Below are 19,803 nucleotides of genomic sequence, written 5' to 3' on the forward strand. Positions count from 1 at the left end.
TTTGCCACCTCCGCCATTGTGTCTCCATCTATCCGCGCGGTCACACGGGTGAGTTGTTGTTGCTGATGCTGAACACCGAGCGGGCAGAGGCCTTCACGAGGTGCCCGTCCAGCCCCTGGTGATGAGTGCGCGGCTGCCACCTCCTCCAATCTCCTCGGGCATTGACGCTTCTCTCACCCTCCTCTCTCTCTCTTTCTGTCTCTCCCTCAGCTTCCTGCATGGTCTCTGACTCGACTGAGCTTCGCCTACTGGAGAACAAAGGCGAACCTGGCCGGACACAGAACGTCATGTGGCACTGGATGACCCGCAACGGGACAGTGGAGCAGCTACTACACATCCTGACCAAACTAAACCTGAAGCGACCCCGGGACATCATTCTGTCATGTGAGTTACCTTCCATCCAACCCCCATTACCCAGGTCACATTGTTACCATCGTCACTGAGCCCAAGTCATAGAGGTTTACAGCATGGAAACAGGCCCTTTGGCCCAACTTGTCTATGCTACCCAGTTTAAGCTAGTCCCAATCTCGTGCATTTGGCCCATATCCCACTGTGCCCATCTTACACATGTAACTGTCTAAATGCTTTTTAAAAGACAAAATTCTACCTGAATCTACTACTACCTCTGGCAGCTTGTTCCAGATAAAAATACCCATCTGGACCCTTTTGTATCTCTCCCCCCACCTTAAACCTACGCCCCCTAGTTTTAGACTCCCCTACCTTTGTGAAAAGATGTTGACTATCTAGCTGACCTATGCCCCTCATTATTTTATAGACATCTATAAGATCACCCCTAAGTATCCGATGCTCCAGGGGAAAAAGGACCCAGCCTCTCCTAATAATGCAAACCATCAAGTCCCGGTAACATCCTAGTAAATCTTTTCTGCACTCTTTCTAGTTTAATAATATCCTTTCTATAATAGGGTGACCAGGACTGTACACAGTTTTCCAAGTGTGGCCTTACCAATGTCTTGAACAACTTCATCAAGACGCCCCAATCCCTGTATTCAATGTTCTGACCACTGTAACCAAGCATGCTGTGAATGCCTTCTTCACCACTCTGTCCACCTGTGACTCCACTTTCAAGGAGCTGTGAACCTGTACCCCTAAATCTTTTCATTCTGTAACTCTCCCCAACGCCCTACCATTAACTGAGTAAGTCCTGCCCTGGTTCGATCTACCAAAATGCATCACCTCGCATTTATCTAAATTAAACTCCACCTGCCATTTGTCAGCCCGCTGGCCCAATTGATCAAGGTCCCATTGTAAGAACATAAGAAATAGGAGCAGGAGTAGGCCATCTAGCCCTTCGAGCCTGCCCCGCCATTCAATAAGATCATGGCTGATCTGCAATGGATCAGTTCCATTTTCCCACTTTCTCCCTATAACCCTTAATTGCATTGTCTATCAGAAATCTATCTACCCGTGTCTTAAATATATTCAATGAGGTAGCCTCCACCACTTCAATGGGCAGAGAATTCCAGAGATTCGCCACCCTTTGAGTGAAGAAGTTTCTCCTCAACTCTGTTCTAAACTGCTCCCCACCCCTTATTTTGAGGCTGTGCCCTCTAGTGCTGTTAATCCGAGATAACCTTCTTCGCTGTGTCCACTATGCCAACAACCTTGGTGTCTTCTTCTACAAACTTACTGTTCATGCCTCCAGTGTTTATGAAGTGTAGAAGATTCTTCTTAATTCAGCAGGGTAAGGATCTCTGTACACAGTCTCTGTTTATTCAGCAGGGTAAGGATCTCTGTACACAGTCTCTGTTTATTCAGCAGGGTAAGGATCTCTGTACACAGTCACAGTTGTTGAGGAGGCTTGGAGCCTGCAGAAGGTCTTGGACAGGTTAGGAAAGTGGGCAAAGGAAGTGGCAGATGGAATACAACATGGGGAAGTGTGAGGTTACTCACTTTGATAGGAAGAATAGAGGCATTTTCTAAATGGGGATTGAATTCAGAAATCAGAAACACAAAGGAACTTGGGAGTCTTAGTTCAGGATTCTCTTAAGGTTAACTTGCAGGTTGAGTTGGCAGTTAAGAAGGCAGATGTAATGTTAGCATTCATTTTGAGAGGACTGGAATGCAGAAGCAGGGATGTACTGCTGAGGATTTATAAGGGCTCTGGTCAGACCCCACTTGGAATATTGGGAGCAAGTTTGAGCCCCGTATCTAAGAAAGGATGTGCCGGCCCTGGAAAGGGTCCAGAGGAGGTTCACGAGAGTGATCCCAGGAATGAAAAGGTTGGCGTATGAGGAGCATTGGGTTTGTATTCGATGGAGTTTAGAAGGATGAGGGGGGGATCTCATTGAAACTTAGAGAATACTGAAAGGCCTGGATAGAGTGGACGTGGAGAAGATGTTTCCATTAGTGGGAGAGACTGGGATCCGAGGGCACAGCCTCAGTGTAAAGAGACCAAGATGACAAGGAATTTTTTCAGCCGGAGAGCGGTGAATCTGTGGAACTCATTGCCACAGAGGAGGCCGGGTCACCGAGTGTATTTAAGACAGAGATGGAGAGGTTCTTGATTGGTAAGGGGGTCAAAGGTTACGGGCAAAAGGCAGGAGAACGGGGTTGAGAAACGTATCAGCCCGCGACTGACCGTAGTTCCGTGGCGACCCTACTAGTTGTGGTCTCTTGCTTCGAGCTTGGTGATCCGTTCCAAGGGGATGTGGTGACAGAACCAGTCACATGACTTTGCCTGCCCCCTGTGCCTCGAGATGGGGGGAGCTTTGGAGTGTTAAAATGAGACAAAGCTGGGGCAATATTCTTTTCCTTTCGATTGCTGCGCTTTTAAGGTTGATTCTAATTAGCTGCAGTTTTGATTGCCGAGATCACGCGGGGAGGGGGAATACCAGATGTGCAAGCTGGAGGCCCATCACTTTGGACAGCTGTTTGCTGTCTGTAGGCGTAGGGAAATCGCGATGGAAATTCCCTGGGGCCCTTCACACAACAGCCTGTGGGCTGGGTGATTGACCCCCACCCTCCTCGCTCACCACCCCCCCCCCCCCCCCCACCTCACTCCACCCCCTTCACGTTCCCCCCTTGCTCTCCCCCTTCCTCCCTCGCTCTCCCCACTTTTCTCCCCCCCTCGCCCTCCTCCCCTCGCCCTCCTCCCCCTCGCCCTCCTCCCCCTCGCTCTCCCCCCCCTCGCTCTCCCCCCCCTCGCTCTCCCCCCCCTCGCTCTCCCCCCCCTCGCTCTCCCCCCCCTCGCTCTCCCCCCCTCGCTCTCCCCCCCCTCGCTCTCCCCCCCTCGCTCTCCCCCCCCTCGCTCTCCCCCCCCTCGCTCTCCCCCCCCTCGCTCTCCCCCCCCTCGCTCTCCCCCCCCCTCGCTCTCCCCCCCCCTCGCTCTCCCCCCCCTCGCTCTCCCCCCCCTCGCTCTCCCCCCCCTCGCTCTCCCCCCCCTCGCTCTCCCCCCCCTCGCTCTCCCCCCCCTCGCTCTCCCCCCCCTCGCTCTCCCCCCCTCGCTCTCCCCCCCTCGCTCTCCCCCCCCTCGCTCTCCCCCCCCTCGCTCTCCCCCCCCTCGCTCTCCCCCCCCCCGACACTCTGTGTCTCTCCCCCTCCCCCCCTCTCTCTCTCTCTCTCCCCCTCCCCCTCTCTCTCTCTCTCTCTCCCCCTCCCCCTCTCTCTCTCTCCCCCTCCCCCTCTCTCTCTCTCCCCCTCCCCCTCTCTCTCCCCCTCCCCCTCTCTCGCTCTCCCCCTCCCCCTCTCTCGCTCTCCCCCCTCCCCCTCTCTCTCTCCCCCTCCCCCTCTCTCTCTCTCCCCCTCCCCCTCTCTCTCTCCCCCCTCCCCCACTCACTCCCCCTCCCCCTCTCTCTCTCTCCCCCTCCCCCTCTCTCTCTTCCCCCCTCTCTCCCCCTCCCCCTCTCTCTCTCCCCCTCCCTCTCTCTCTCTCCCCCTCCCCCTCCCCCCCTCTCTCTCTCCCCCCTCCCCCCCTCTCTCTCTCCCCCCTCCCCCCCTCTCTCTCTCCCCCCTCCCCCCCTCTCTCTCTCCCCCTCCCCCTCTCTCTCTCCCCCCCTCTCTCTCTCCCCCTCCCCCTCCCCCCCTCTCTCTCCCCCTCCCCTCTCTCTCTCTCCCCCTCCCCCTCTCTCTCTCTCCCCCTCCCCCCCTCTCTCTCTCCCCTCCCCCCTCTCTCTCTCCCCCTCCCCCTCTCTCTCTCTCCCCCTCCCCCTCTCTCTCTCTCCCCCTCCCCCTCTCTCTCTCTCCCCCTCCCCCCTCTCTCTCTCCCCCTCCCCCCTCTCTCTCTCCCCCTCCCCCTCTCTCTCTCCCCCTCTCTCTCTCTCTCCCCTCTCCCCCCTCTCTCTCTCTCCCCCCTCCCCCTCTCTCTCTCTCCCCTTCCCCCTCTCCCCCTCCCCCTCCCCCTCTCTCTCCCTCCCCCTCCCCCTCTCTCTCCCTCCCCCTCCCCCTCTCTCTCCCTCCCCCTCCCCCTCTCTCTCCCTCCCCCCTCCCCCTCTCTCTCCCTCCCCCTCCCCCTCCCCCTCTCTCTCCCTCCCCCTCCCCCTCCCCCTCTCTCTCCCTCCCCCTCCCCCTCCCCCTCTCTCTCCCTCCCCCTCCCCCTCCCCCTCTCTCTCCCTCCCCCTCCCCCTCTCTCTCCCTCCCCCTCCCCCTCTCTCTCCCTCCCCCTCCCCCTCTCTCTCCCTCCCCCTCCCCCTCTCTCTCTCTCCCCCTCCCCCTCTCTCTCTCTCCCCCTCCCCCTCTCTCTCTCTCCCCCTCCCCCTCTCTCTCTCTCCCCCTCCCCCCCTCTCTCTCTCCCCCTCCCCCTCTCTCTCTCTCCCCCTCCCCCTCTCTCTCTCCCCCTCCCCCTCTCTCTCTCTCCCCCTCCCCCTCCCCCTCTCTCTCCCTCCCCCTCCCCCTCCCCTCTCTCTCTCTCCCCCCCCTCTCTCTCTCTCCCCCCCCCTCTCTCTCTCCCCCTCCCCCTCTCCCTCTCTCCCCCTCCCCCTCTCCCTCTCTCCCCCCCCTCTCTCTCTCTCCACCCCCCCCTCCCCCTCTCTCTCCCCACCCTCTCTCTCTCTCTCCCCCTCTCCCCCCCCCCCCCCTCTCTCTCTCTCTCTCCCACCCCCTCTCTCTCTCCCTCTCTCTCTCTCTGTAGTTTCACTCTGCGGTGTGGGGATTTCAGATTGCTGTGTTGTTTGGTTCAGTCTTGCCCAGCTGCCAGGAGCCGCTGACTCACCGAGCAGCCTCAGGTTTGCTCCTGAAACCTCATTCCTTTTGAGTGTTAAGAATGCTTCATTGACTCAGTCGACCTGTGGCCAAGCCCGCACTGTGAAGACCCAGGGGCTGAGTTGGAACAGGTAGGTGGGGAGGGAGAGGGGGATTCCCCTTTGAAACCACTCACCTAATTTCACATTGAGGAGAGGAGAGCGCTGTAGGTTTCTGCTTTCGAACCTACTAGGCGGCCAGTTTAAAAGGCTCTCTGCTACTCTCATAGAACCCTAGAGTCCCTACCGTACAGAAGGAGGCCATTCGGTCCATTGAGTCTGTAACAACTACAATCCCACCCAGGCTCTATTTCCGTAACCCTCATTCACCCCAATAATCCCCCTGACACTAAGGGACAATTTAGCACGGCCAATCCACCTAACCTGCACATCTTTGGAGTGTGGGAGGAAACCGGACCACCCGGAGGAAACCCACGCAGACACGGGGAGGGACGTGGAGATTCCACACAGACAGTGACCCAAGGCTGGAATCGAACCCTGGACCTTGACACTGTGAGACAGCAGTAGTAACCACCGTGCCACCCAGAAGTGTGGGTGTCTTTAGCCCTGTATTGCTAATTGTTCATCCTTGTCCTGTGCTTCTGTGTGAGGATATTGCCTGTCAATAAATTCAACCGTGAGTCTTAGCATTTGGAAAGCAGTGGTACAATCAGACAAAGTCAGCACGGATTTACAAAAGGGAAATCTTGCTTGACGAATCTACTGGAATTCTTTGAGGATGTAACTATTAGAACTGACCGAGGAGAACACTTAGGAAGCAAAGAGTTAGAATAAATCAGAAGGATGTGGAGGTTTTTGGAGAGGGTACAGAAAAGATTTACCAGGATGTTGCCTGGTGTGGAGGGCATTAGCTATGAGGAGAGGTTGGAGAAACTTGGTTTGTTCTCACTGGAGCGACGGAGGTTGAGGGGAGATCTGATAGAAGTCTACAAGATTATGAGGGGCATGGACAGAGTGGATAGTCAGAAGCTTTTTCCCAGGGTGGAAGAGTCAATTACTAGGGGGCACAGGTTTAAGGTGCGAGGGGCACAGGTTTAATGGAGATGTACGAGGCAGATTTCTCTCACAGAGAGTAGTGGTGCCTGGAACTCACTGCCAAGGGAGGTGGTGGAAGTGGATTCAATAGTGACTTTTAAGGGGCATCTTGACAAATACTTGAACAGGAAGGGAATAGAGGGATAATGTCCCCAGAAGGTTTTAGTTAAGTCGGGCTACATGGTCAGTGTAGGCTCGGAGGGCCGAAGGGCCCGTTCCTGTGCTGTAATTTTCTTTGTTCTTTGTTCTAAATGGGTCCTTATCCAAATAGCAGGCAGTGACTTGTGGGGTAACGCAGGGATCTGTGCCAGGGCCCCAACTGTTCACATTAAATATTAATGATTTGGACGAGGGAATTAAAAGGATGGCTGGGTGGCACGCTGGTTAGCATTGCTGTCTCACAGCGCCGGGGATCCGGGTTCAATTCCATCCTTGGGTCACTGTGTGGAGATTGCATGTTCTCCCCGTGTCTGCGTGAGTCAGCGTGCCCACCCCAGTACCCAGGACTTTCAGCAGGACTGGGAGTGAGTTCCCAAAGTCCCTCCTAATCCATCGCCCGCTCACACCTCATTCTGGGGAACACCCCCCCCCCCCCCCCCAACATTCATGACATGAAGCCTTCCCTTGCCGAATACCCCTGGGTGGGTGGCTGCTCGCTCTGCGGCCCGCTCACTGCATCAGGTTTTGCAGCCTCCTTCTGTGGCGGCCTGGGTGCGTGAAGGGGTGAGGGGTTGGGGGGGGGGGGGGGGGGGGTAGCTGTGAGGGGTGTAAATCTGACTTGGTGGGGGGGGCGGGGGGGGGCTGGTGGAGGGGTACTGACTTCCGACCCCGATTGCCCACAGATTCCCGTGCGCAGAGCTGCGGAGGCGGCGAGATGTCGGAAAGCAGCTGCGGTTACTGACTTCCTGCAGGAACCGGAGGGGAGTCGGCTCACAGTGGCTGCGTGCCCGTCCCCGGTGCCAGGGCTGTCCCTCGCCATCACCCACCCAGCCCCGAGGCCTCCCGGACACCAGGGAGGGACACCGCTGCGTGATCTTCCTTTACTGCGAGTTCAGCCAACCCCTCCCGCCTGCCCTCCCCACACTGGGCCACACAGGGAAGGAAGCGATGGAATGAATATTGAACAGTGGCACAGTGCGCTGGGTTGACACAGAGTTGTGCTGAAGAGATACTTCCTGTTTCCCTCTTCCCCGGGCCCCCGAGTGGAAGCGAGAGCACTCCAGGTGGGGACAGGCTTGCTCACTGCCAGGGATTCTTGGCATTGCATGCCTGGTGGGAATCACACACAAAATATGTCACCTTGGCTAAAATACTCACTCTCTGCTGAGAAATGGGTGTCACAGCGGTTAGCGCTGCTGCTTCACAGCTCCAGGGACCTGGGTTCGATTCCCGTCTCAGGTCACTGACTGTGTGGAGATTGCACATTCTCCCCGTGTCTGAGTGGGTTTCCTCCCTCAGTCCAAAGATGTGTGGGTTAGGTCGATTGGCCATTGCTAAAATTGCCCCTTAGTGTCCTGGGATGCATAGGTTAGAGGGATTAGTGGGTATAATATATAGGATACGGGGGTAGGGTCTGCGTGGGATTGTGGTCAGTGATGGGCCAAAGGGCCTCTTTCTGCACTGTAGGGTTCTATGATGATTTGAAATTGGGGATTGGCCGTGCTAAATTGCCCCTTCATATGCAAAGATGTGTAGGTTCGGGTGGATTGGCCATGCTAAATTGCTCCTTAGTGTCCAAAGGTGTGCAGGTTAGGGGGATTGGCCATGCTAAATTGCTCCTTAGTGTCCAAAGGTGTGCAGGTTAGGGGGATTGGCCATGCTAAATTGCTCCTTAGTGTCCAAAGGTGTGCAGGTTAGGGGGATTCGCCATGCTAAATTGCTCCTTAGTGTCCAAAGATGTGTAGGTTAGGGGGATTGGCCATGGTAAATTGTCCCTTAGTGTCCAAAGATGTGCAGGTTAGGGGGATTGGCCATGCTAAATTGTCCCTTAGTGTCCAAAGATGTGCAGGTTAGGGGGATTGGCCATGCTAAATTGCTCCTTAGTGTCCAAAGATGTGTAGGTTAGGGGGATTGGCCATGGTAAATTGTCCCTTAGTGTCCAAAGATGTGGAGGTTAGGGGGATTGGCCATGCTAAATTATCCCTTAGTGTCCAAAGATGTGTAGGTTAGGGGGATTTGCCATGCTAAATTGCTCCTTAGTGTCCAAAGATGTGTAGGTTAGGGGGATTGGCCATGGTAAATTGTCCCTTAGTGTCCAAAGATGTGCAGGTTAGGGGGATTGGCCATGCTAAATTGCTCCTTAGTGTCCAAAGATGTGGAGGTTAGGGGGATTGGCCATGCTAAATTATCCCTTGGTGTCTGTACCAAGTTGTATAGATTAGGAGTTTTGGGGTGTTAGATGCTGAGTGGTTACAGACCCAATGGGCCGAATGGCCTTCTTTGGCACTGCAGGAATTCTTTGATTCTATGAAAAGATTCTTCCTCGCCTCCCTCTCCAAACTTCCCACCAATCGCTAGAAATCTGCGCAGGGGATGCAGCACGACAGAGGGAACGTATGGGGGCAGGGTAATTAAGAAATGTAGAATTCCTACAGTGCAGAAGGAGGCCATTCGGCCCATCGAGTATGTACCGACAACAGTCTCACCCTGGCCCTATCCCTGTAACCTCACCCTGCTAATCCCACTGACACGAAGGGGCAACCCTCCTCTTGCTCCCTAATTGGTCTGTTCATATGACGCAGATCAGGAGTTGACCCTGACGTGTTTCAAATAACTCGTAACCGAACTGAATCGACCGCCAGCTTCCGTTTAGGGTTGGGTTGGGGGAGCGTTTCAGTGCCCCGTGCCCCTGTCTGATGCCAGCTCCGGTGAGCGGGTACAGTGCCGCATGGTTTCAACCACTTCCAACTGCACCTTCCCCGGAGTAGCGTTCCCGTCGCCTACTTCCCGGAACGAGAGGGCGTGGGCGAGGTTAGGACAAGCAAAACCTTTGCCGCTGCCCCTTCCGGCTTCACGGCTCCAAAATGTGCTCACTTGTCCAAATCAAACTGCGTCACTGCCTTTGCTCGCTGATGTGCCCCCCCTCTCGACAGTCCAGGCACAGCTATTCCACAGCAATGCTGCCACTCAGAGACTACTGCTGGAGTTGCAAGTTTTAAATTGCTCTGTCTTTTTGTTCCTGTCCCCCCTCTCTCCCTGCTGCTTTTTAAATCAATCATTCTCTCTCTTGCCTGTATTTTAAATTTCTCTCTCGACTGTATTTTAAATTTCTCTCTCTCTCGACTGTATTTTAAATTTCTCTCTCTCTCAACTGTATTTTAAATTTCTCTCTCGACTGTATTTTAAATTTCTCTCGCGACTGTATTTTAAATTTCTCTCTCGACTGTATTTTAAATTTCTCTTTCTCTCGACTGTATTTTAAATTTCTCTCTCGACTGTATTTTAAATTTCTCTCTCTCTCGACTGTATTTTAAATTTCTCTCGCGACTGTATTTTAAATTTCTCTCTCGACTGTATTTTAAATTTCTCTTTCTCTCGACTGTATTTTAAATTTCTCTTTCTCTCGACTGTATTTTAAATTTCTCTCTCTCGACTGTATTTTAAATTTCTCTCTTTCTCTCGACTGTATTTTAAATTTCTCTCTCTCTCGACTGTATTTTAAATTTCTCTTTCTCTCTCTGTCCAATTGTATTTTAAATTTCTCACTCTCTCGACTGCATTTTAAATTTCTCTCGACTGTATTTTAAATTTCTCTCGCGACTGTATTTTAAATTTCTCTCTCGACTGTATTTTAAATTTCTCTTTCTCTCGACTGTATTTTAAATTTCTCTCTCGACTGTATTTTAAATTTCTCTCTCTCTCGACTGTATTTTAAATTTCTCTCTCGACTGTATTTTAAATTTCTCTCTCGACTGTATTTTAAATTTCTCTTTCTCTCGACTGTATTTTAAATTTCTCTTTCTCTCGACTGTATTTTAAATTTCTCTCTCTCGACTGTATTTTAAATTTCTCTCTTTCTCTCGACTGTATTTTAAATTTCTCTCTCTCTCGACTGTATTTTAAATTTCTTTCTCTCTCTGTCCAATTGTATTTTAAATTTCTCACTCTCTCGACTGCATTTTAAATTTCTCTCGACTGTATTTTAAATTTCTCTTTCTCTCGACTGTATTTTAAATTTCTCTCTCTCGACTGTATTTTAAATTTCTCTCTTTCTCTCGACTGTATTTTAAATTTCTCTCTCTCTCGACTGTATTTTAAATTTCTCTTTCTCTCTCTGTCCAATTGTATTTTAAATTTCTCACTCTCTCGACTGCATTTTAAATTTCTCTCGACTGTATTTTAAATTTCTCTTTCTCTCGACTGTATTTTAAATTTCTCTTTCTCTCGACTGTATTTTAAATTTCTCTCTCGACTGTATTTTAAATTTCTCTCTCGACTGTATTTTAAATTTCTCTCGCGACTGTATTTTAAATTTCTCTCTCGACTGTATTTTAAATTTCTCTCTTTCTCTCAACTGTATTTTAAATTTCTCTCTCGACTGTATTTTAAATTTCTCTCTCGACTGTATTTTAAATTTCCCTCTTTCTCTCGACTGTATTTTAAATTTCTCTTTCTCTCGACTGTATTTTAAATTTCTCTTTCTCTGAACTGTATTTTAAATTTCTCTTTCTCTCGACTGTATTTTAAATTTCTCTCTCTCGACTGTATTTTAAATTTCTCTCTTTCTCTCGACTGTATTTTAAATTTCTCTCTCTCTCGACTGTATTTTAAATTTCTCTTTCTCTCTCTGTCCAATTGTATTTTAAATTTCTCACTCTCTCGACTGCATTTTAAATTTCTCTCGACTGTATTTTAAATTTCTCTTTCTCTCGACTGTATTTTAAATTTCTCTTTCTCTCGACTGTATTTTAAATTTCTCTTTCTCTCGACTGTATTTTAAATTTCTCTTTCTCTCGACTGTATTTTAAATTTCTCTTTCTCTCGACTGTATTTTAAATTTCTCTTTCTCTCGACTGTATTTTAAATTTCTCTTTCTCTCGACTGTATTTTAAATTTCTCTTTCTCTCGACTGTATTTTAAATTTCTCTTTCTCTCTCGACTGTATTTTAAATTTCTCTCTCTCGACTGTATTTTAAATTTCTCTCTCTCTCGACTGTATTTTAAATTTCTCTCTTTCAACTGTATTTTAAATTTCTCTCTTTCTCTCAACTGTATTTTAAATTTCTCTTTCTCTCTCTCTCGACTGTATTCTAAATTTCTCTCTTTCTCTCAACTGTATTTTAAATTTCTCTCTCTCTCGACTGTATTTTAAATTTCCCTTTCTCTGTCCAATAGTATTTTAAATTTCTCTCTCTCGACTGTATTTTAAATTTCTCTCTTCCTCTCAACTGTATTTTAAATTTCTCTCTTTCTCTCAACTGTATTTTAAATTTCTCTCTCTCGACTGTATTTTAAATTTCTCTCTTCCTCTCAACTGTATTTTAAATTTCTCTCTTTCTCTCAACTGTATTTTAAATTTCTCTCTCTCTCGACTGTATTCTAAATTTCTCTCTTTCTCTCAACTGTATTTTAAATTTCTCTCTCTCGACTGTATTTTAAATTTCTCTCTCTCTCGACTGTATTTTAAATTTCTCTCGACTGTATTTTAAATTTCTCTCTTTCTTTCAACTGTATTTTAAATTTCTCTCTTTCTCTCAACTGTATTTTAAATTTCTCTTTCTCTCTCTCTCGACTGTATTCTAAATTTCTCTCTTTCTCTCAACTGTATTTTAAATTTCTCTCTCTCGACTGTATTTTAAATTTCCCTTTCTCTGTCCAATAGTATTTTAAATTTCTCTCTCTCTCGACTGTATTTTAAATTTCTCTTTCTCGCGACTGTATTTTAAATATCTCTCTCTCTCGATTGTATTTTAAATTTCCCTCTTTCTCTCGTCTGTATTTTAAATTTCTCTTTCTCTAGACTGTATTTTAAATATCTCTCTCGATTGTATTTTAAATTTCTCTCTTTCTCTCGACTGTATTTTAAATTTCCCTCTTTCTCTGGACTGTATTTTAAATTTCTCTCTTTCTCTCAACCGTCTCTTTCTTTCAACTGTATTTTAAATTTCTCTTTCTCTCGACTGTATTTTAAATTTCTCTCTCTCTCGACTATTTTAAATTTCTCTCTCTCGCGACTGTATTTTAAATTTCTCCTTCACTCTCGACTGTATTTTAAATTTCTCTACTTTCTCTTGACTGTATTTTAAATTTCTCTCTTTCTCTCGATTGTATTTTAAATTTCTCTCTTGATTTGGGTGCGGTATATACCCCTGCCTGTGGTTAAGTGCCGCACGCACGCGAGCCTGTGGTTAAGTGCCGCACGCACGCGAGCCTGTGTTTGGGTGCCGCACGCACGCGAGCCTGTGTTTGGGTGCCGCACGCACGCGAGCCTGTGTTTGGGTGCCGTACGCACGCGCGCCTGTGTTTGGGTGCCGCACGCACGTGAGCCTCTGATTGGTGCTGCCCACAAGCAAACCTATGATTGGGTGCCACACACACGCGTGCCTTTGGTTGCGTGCCACGTACACGCGTGCCTTTGGTTGCGTGCCACACACACGTCTGTGGTTGGGGGTTCGGGCGTGCGGGTCTGTGGGTAAACATCATTGTGATGAAGCTGCTATAAGAATCTGAGTTGTCCTATTTGCCTCATGGTGGGATCTCCCTCTGTTTTGTCTGCTCCAGGGAGGCCAGCATTCCAGCCGCCACCCCCCAGGCTGTATCCGTACCCCCAGCCCCAGCCGGCACTCCCGGAGGAGCCCCCCTCGAAGCCCTCACCACCGTTCACCTGGTCAGAACCCGAGAAGAGCCACAGCTGGAGGAGCAGCCAGCAGGAAACGCTGAATATCAACTCACCCTGTGAGTATAGAGCAAGGAGGAGGACACCATTGCCCCACCCTCATTCTTACCCCCTCTGGGCTGCGGGAGCTGTTCACCCCCCCCACCCCCCAGTTAAAATCGGAGAGGACTCCAGCACACTCCCGACTTGTGTCCTTGTAGATGGTGGACAGGCTTTGGGGAGAGTCAGGAGGTGAGTTTCTCTCCATAGGATTCCCAGCCTCTGACCTGCTCTGGGAGCCACAGTATTTATATGGCTGGGTCCAGGTCAGTTTCTGGTCAATGGTAACCCCCAGGATGTTGATAGTGGGGGGGATTCAGTGATGGTAACCCCCAGGATGTTGATAGTGGGGGGATTCAGTGATGGTAACCCCCAGGATGTTGATAGTGGGGGGGATTCAGTGATGGTAACCCCCAGGATGTTGATAGTGGGGGGGATTCAGTGATGGTAACCCCCAGGATGTTGATAGTGGGGGGATTCAGTGATGGTAACCCCCAGGATGTTGATAGTGGGGGGATTCAGTGATGGTAACCCCCAGGATGTTGATAGTGGGGGGGATTCAGTGATGGTAACCCCCAGGATGTTGATAGTGGGGGGATTCAGTGATGGTAACCCCCAGGATGTTGATAGTGGGGGGGATTCAGTGATGGTAACCCCCAGGATGTTGATAGTGGGGGGATTCAGTGATGGTAACCCCCAGGATGTTGATAGTGGGGGGATTCAGTGATGGTAACCCCCAGGATGTTGATAGTGGGGGGGATTCAGTGACGGTAACCCCCAGGATGTTGATAGTGGGGGGGATTCAGTGACGGTAACCCCCAGGATGTTGATAGTGGGGGGGATTCAGTGACGGTAACCCCCAGGATGTTGATAGTGGGGGGGATTCAGTGATGGTAACCCCCAGGATGTTGATAGTGGGGGGGATTCAGTGACGGTAACCCCCAGGATGTTGATAGTGGGGGGGATTCAGTGACGGTAACCCCCAGGATGTTGATAGTGGGGGGGATTCAGTGACGGTAACCCCCAGGATGTTGATAGTGGGGGGATTCAGTGATGGTAACCCCCAGGATGTTGATAGTGGGGGGGGTTCAGTGACGGTAACCCCCAGGATGTTGATAGTGGGGGGATTCAGTGATGGTAACCCCCAGGATGTTGATAGTGAGGGGATTCAGTGATGAGAATGCCATTGAATGTGGAGGGGAGATGGTTAGATCCTCTCTAACTGGCTGGGTCCAATTCAGTTTCTGGTCAGTGGGAATCCCCCGGATGTTGTTTGTGTCTGGGGGGGACGTGAGGAGCGGGGGAGGAGTGGATTCAGCGACGGGGATGGTGTTGGGAGAAGACGCGTGGAATTTTGGTGGGATAAACCTGATGGAGGTGGGAATACCGCACGCTTGACCGTGGCATGACACTTCTCTTTTAAACAAAGCCACATTTATTTTCTCTCGCCCTTGACCTCAGTGCCGAAATCCGTACTGCCGCGGCCGCCCACCCCTCCCCGCAGCCTGTTCACCGATGCCAGCAGCTCGTGCTCCAGTGGCAAGGACAGTCTGAGCAAGGTAAGGAAAATTATTGTACAGCAGCGCAGAAAGAGGCCATTCAGCTCTTCCTGTGTCCCCACTGGGCCCAGGGCTCGCCCACTGGGCCCAGACATCGCCCACTGGGCCCAGACATCGCCCACTCGGCCCAGACATCACCCACTCGGCCCAGACATCACCCACTGGGCCCGGGCATCACCCACTGGGCCCGGGCATCGCCCACTGGGCCCGGGCATCGCCCACTGGGCCCAGACATCGCCCACTGGGCCCAGACATCGCCCACTCGGCCCAGGGCTCGCCCACTGGGCCCAGACATCGCCCACTGGGCCCAGACATCGCCCACTGGGCCCAGACATCGCCCACTGGGCCCAGACATCGCCCACTGGGCCCAGACATCGCCCACTGGGCCCAGACATCACCCACTCGGCCCAGACATCGTCCACTCGGCCCAGACATCGCCCACTCGGCCCAGACATCGCCCACTCGGCCCAGACATCACCCACTCGGCCCAGACATCACCCACTCGGCCCAGACATCGCCCACTCGGCCCAGACATCGCCCACTCGGCCCGGACATCACCCACTCGGCCCGGGTCTTGACACACAAGGCCCAGGCCTCGCCCACTGGGGCCCAGTGCTGTACTGTTCTTTGCATACCTGAAGCGCGTACCTTTGCCAGAACTGAGTTTCTGCTTGATAAAATGACAAGAAGCTCCCTGCAGGGACACAGGTCCCGACAACTGGAATATCCGTTGACTCTAGTCTGAAGGATGGGCCTACAACTTGCAGAATAATACAGGGTGAGTTCGATGGGATGACCACACGTCGCCTGTGTGGATGTGAGTGTTTCTAAGAAGCTTTACTACATTGCACTATGAACATTTATATTTCCTTTTGATGTTCTATTTTCTTTTCTCTCACTCTCCCCCCTCCTGTCTCTGCCTCGCTCTCCCTCCCCCTCTCTGCCTCGCTGTCTCCTCCCCCCTCTGCCTCGCTCTCCCTCCCCCTCCCTGCCTCGCTCTCCCTCCCCCTCCCTGCCTCGCTCTCCCTCCCCCTCCCTGCCTCGCTCTCCCTCCCCCTCCCTGCCTCGCTCTCCCTCCCCCTCCCTGCCTCGCTCTCCCTCCCCCTCCCTGCCTCGCTCTCCCTCCCCCTCCCTGCCTCGCTCTCCCTCCCCCTCCCTGCCTCGCTCTCCCTCCCCCTCCCTGCCTCGCTCTCCCTCCCCCTCCCTGCCTCGCTCTCCCTCCCCCTCCCTGCCTCGCTCTCCCTCCCCCTCCCTGCCTCGCTCTCCCTCCCCCTCCCTGCCTCGCTCTCCCTCCCCCTCCCTGCCTCGCTCTCCCTCCCCCTCCCTGCCTCGCTCTCCCTCCCCCTCCCTGCCTCGCTCTCCCTCCCCCTCCCTGCCTCGCTCTCCCTCCCCTCCTGCCTCCTCTGCCTCCCTCTCCCTGCCTCCCCCCTCCCTGCCTCGCTCTCCCTCCCCCTCCCTGCCTCGCTCTCCCTCCCCCTCCCTGCCTCGCTCTCCCTCCCCCTCCCTGCCTCGCTCTCCCTCCCCCTCCCTGCCTCGCTCTCCCTCCCCCTCCCTGCCTCGCTCTCCCTCCCCCTCCCTGCCTCGCTCTCCCTCCCCCTCCCTGCCTCGCTCTCCCTCCCCCTCCCTGCCTCGCTCTCCCTCCCCCTCCCTGCCTCGCTCTCCCTCCCCCTCCCTGCCTCGCTGTCCCTCCACTCTCTCTGCCTCGCTCCGATAGTCCTCTGCCGTACCCTGTCCAGTGTCCTCCCTGTCAATGGACAGGTATCTGTTCTACTGGCCCCTGCCTGAGCTGCAAAAGGGAACCCACAACTTTACGGAGAGACAGAAGATTGGTGAGGGCGGCTTTGGCTGTGTCTACTACGCGGTGATGCGTCACACTGAGTACGCTGTTAAAAGGTTGAAAGAGGTGAGCCTGTTTTATCGCTCGTTGTATTTAAATAGGGCACTGAGGTGACCTTGGGGCTGGAAGGGCTGAGATGGGCCGAACGGCAACCTCCTTTGCTGTAACCTTTCCATGCTTCTTATGGACTTTTGGCAAATAGAATCATAGAGGTTTACAGCATGGAAACAGGCCCTTTGGCCCTGCTTGTCCACGCTGCCCAGTTTTAAAAACTAAACTAATCCCAATTGCCCACATTTAGCCCATATCCCTCCGTACCCATCGTACCCATGTAACTGTAAATGCTTTTTAAAAGACAAAATTGTACCTGCCTCTACTCTAGCAGCTTATTCCAGACACTCACCACTTTCTATGGGAAAAAATTGTCCCTCTGGACCCTTTCGTACCTCTCCGCTCTCACCTTAAACCTGTGCCCTCTAGTTTCAGACTCCCCTCTGTCTCTGCAGGATTCTGATCTGGCCTGGAACACGGTGAGGGGGAGTTTTCAGACAGAGTTGGAGAAACTCTATCAGTGAGTATGCGATTCACACTGCTGAACTCTTTTTGCTCACCTCTCCCCCATTTGCTTCTGAATGATGCTCACATCTGGACCCTCCTTTGCCTCTGTCTCTCCCTGAGGTACCGACACCCCAACATAGTGGACTTGGCCGGATGCTGTGTGGAAGATGGTGTTTACTGCCTGGTCTACGAGTACATGCCAAACGGATCACTGCAGGATCGCCTGCACTGTCAGGTATCGGAATCGTGGAATCCCATCCCAACCGTGCACACTGAGGCTATTCAGCCCATCCACACTGCACTGATTCTCTGCCAAAGTATCTTATCCAGGCCCTCTCCCCCACCCTTTCCCCATAACTCCACACATAGTCCGTCCACCCAACCTGCACATCTTTGGACACTAAGGGGTGATTTAGCATGGCCAATCCCCCTAACCTGCGCATCTTTGGATACGAAGGGACAATTTAGCATGGCCAATCCCCCTAACCTGCACATCTTTGGATACGAAGGGACAATTTAGCACGGCCAATCCCCCTAACCTGCACATCTTTGGATACTAAGGGGTGATTTAGCATGGCCAATCCATCTAACCTGCACATCTTTGGACACTAAGGGGCAATTTAGCATGACCAATCCACCTAACCTACACATCTTTGAATATACACAGTAAGAAGTCTCACAACGCCAGGTTAAAGTCCAGCAGGTTTATTTGGTAGCACTAGTTTTCGGAGCTCTGCCCTTTCATCAGGTAATTGGGAGTTCTGTTCACAAACAGGACATATATGGACATAAACTCAATTTACAAAATAATGGTTGGAATGCGAGTCTTTACAGGTAATCAAGTCTTAAAGGTACAGACAGTGTGAGTGGAGAGAGGGTTAAGCACAGGTTAAAGAGATGTGTATTGTCTCCAGCAAGGACAGTTAGTGAGATTTTGCAAGTCCGTGCAAGTAATGGGGTTTACAGATAGTGTGACATGTGGAGTTGCTGAGCAGAAACTGATAGCCAAGTTCCCCACACATGAGGACGGCCTCAACCGGGCTCTTGGGTTCATGTCTTGGGTAGAGGTGGGGGGGGCGTTGGTGTGTTGCAGAAATGAATGGTGCTTCCTCACTCCCTTTCCTGCTTTCACTCCCTGGGCTACCTTGTTCTTGCTCCTGCAGAATAGCAGCTCTCCGCTGCCGTGGCTGACGCGTATAGACGTGGCTCTGGGAGCTGCCCGTGCCATCCAGTTCCTGCACACAAGCAACCCCAGCCTGATACACGGAGACGTGAAGAGGTAACAGACTTCATTCAGCACCTTCCGGCAGTCCAAAGCTACAGTCGGCCTTTCTCCCTTCTGATAATCAGGGGAGGGGTCAGTGCTGAGGGAGCGCCGCACTGTGGGAGGGTCAGTGCTGAGGGAGCGCCGCACTGTGGGAGGGTCAGTGCTGAGGGAGCGCCGCACTGTGGGAGGGTCAGTGCTGAGGGAGCGCCGCACTGTGGGAGGGTCAGTGCTGTGGGAGGGTCAGTGCTGTGGGAGGGTCAGTGCTGTGGGAGGGTCAGTGCTGTGGGAGGGTCAGTGCTGTGGGAGCGCCGCGCTGTGGGAGGGTCAGTGCTGAGGGAGCGCCGCACTGTGGGAGGGTCAGTGCTGAGGGAGCGCCGCACTGTGTGAGGGTCAGTGCTGAGGGAGCGCCGCACCGTGGGAGGGTCAGTGCTGAGGGAGCGCCGCACTGTGTGAGGGTCAGTGCTGAGGGAGCGCCGCACCGTGGGAGGGTCGGTGCTGAGGGAGCGCCGCACCGTGGGAGGGTCAGTGCTGAGGGAGCGCCGCACTGTGGGAGCACCGCACTGTGGGAGGGTCAGTGCTGAGGGAGCGCCGCACTGTGGGAGGGTCAGTGCTGAGGGAGCGCCGCACTGTGGGAGGGTCAGTGCTAAGGGAGCACTGCACTGTGAGAGCGCCGCACTGTGAGAGGGTCAGTGCTGAGGGAGCGCCGCACTGTGGGAGGGTCAGTGCTAAGGGAGCACTGCACTGTGAGAGCGCCGCACTGTGAGAGGGTCAGTGCTGAGGGAGCGCCGCGCTGTGGGAGGATGTTTTGCACGGCAATATAAACGTTTGTTCTGCAAGTTATTGTAAATGTCCCGCCCCATTCCAGTTCCAACATCCTTCTGGACAAAAACTTTGTCGCAAAGCTAGCGGACTTTGGACTCGCACGGTTTAGTCGATACTCGAACAACTCCGGACAAAGCTGCACAGTGGCACGGACACAGACACTGCGGGGTACACTGGCATACCTACCAAAGGAGTACGTTATGAATGGGCAGCTTACTGTGGAACTAGATACCTACAGCTTTGGAGTGGTGAGTACTGGACTTTGTATTGCTGTACCTGTCCTGGGAGTGTTTGATGGGGACAATGTAGAGGGAGCTTTACTCTGTATCTAACCCCGTGCTGTACCTGTCCTGGGAGTGTTTGATGGGGGACAGTGTAGAGGGAGCTTTACTCTGTATCTAACCCCATGCTGTACCTGTCCTGAGAGTGTTTGATGGGGGACAGTGTAGAGGGAGCTTTACTCTGTATCTAACCCCGTGCTGTACCTGCCCTGGGAGTGTTTGATGGGGACAGTGTAGAGGGAGCTTTACTCTGTCCCTAACCCTATGCTATGCCTGTTCTGGGAGTGCACATCTTTTTACATTATGGGGCAATTGACCTAACCAACACATGTTTGGACTGTGGGAGTAAACCGG

At 52.4% G+C, this 19,803-nt stretch overlaps 1 protein-coding gene across 1 annotated transcript in view; it reads left to right on the top strand.

Moving 5' to 3' along the window:
* Positions 1-19,803, top strand: part of irak1 (interleukin-1 receptor-associated kinase 1) — a 51,819-nt gene that overhangs the window by 22,149 nt on the left and 9,867 nt on the right. Inside the window, exons 2-9 of the mRNA XM_080204273.1 lie at positions 211-384; positions 12,972-13,145; positions 14,587-14,684; positions 16,399-16,587; positions 17,028-17,092; positions 17,200-17,314; positions 18,243-18,358; positions 19,212-19,416. Coding sequence (XP_080060399.1) covers positions 211-384; positions 12,972-13,145; positions 14,587-14,684; positions 16,399-16,587; positions 17,028-17,092; positions 17,200-17,314; positions 18,243-18,358; positions 19,212-19,416 — 1,136 coding nt within the window. The remainder of the gene's footprint in view (positions 1-210; positions 385-12,971; positions 13,146-14,586; positions 14,685-16,398; positions 16,588-17,027; positions 17,093-17,199; positions 17,315-18,242; positions 18,359-19,211; positions 19,417-19,803) is intronic.

Source organism: Carcharhinus amblyrhynchos, chromosome 15, assembly GCF_965287045.1.
Source record: "Carcharhinus amblyrhynchos chromosome 15, sCarAmb.v2.hapA, whole genome shotgun sequence".
In the NCBI taxonomy this organism is placed as follows: domain Eukaryota; kingdom Metazoa; phylum Chordata; class Chondrichthyes; order Carcharhiniformes; family Carcharhinidae; genus Carcharhinus; species Carcharhinus amblyrhynchos.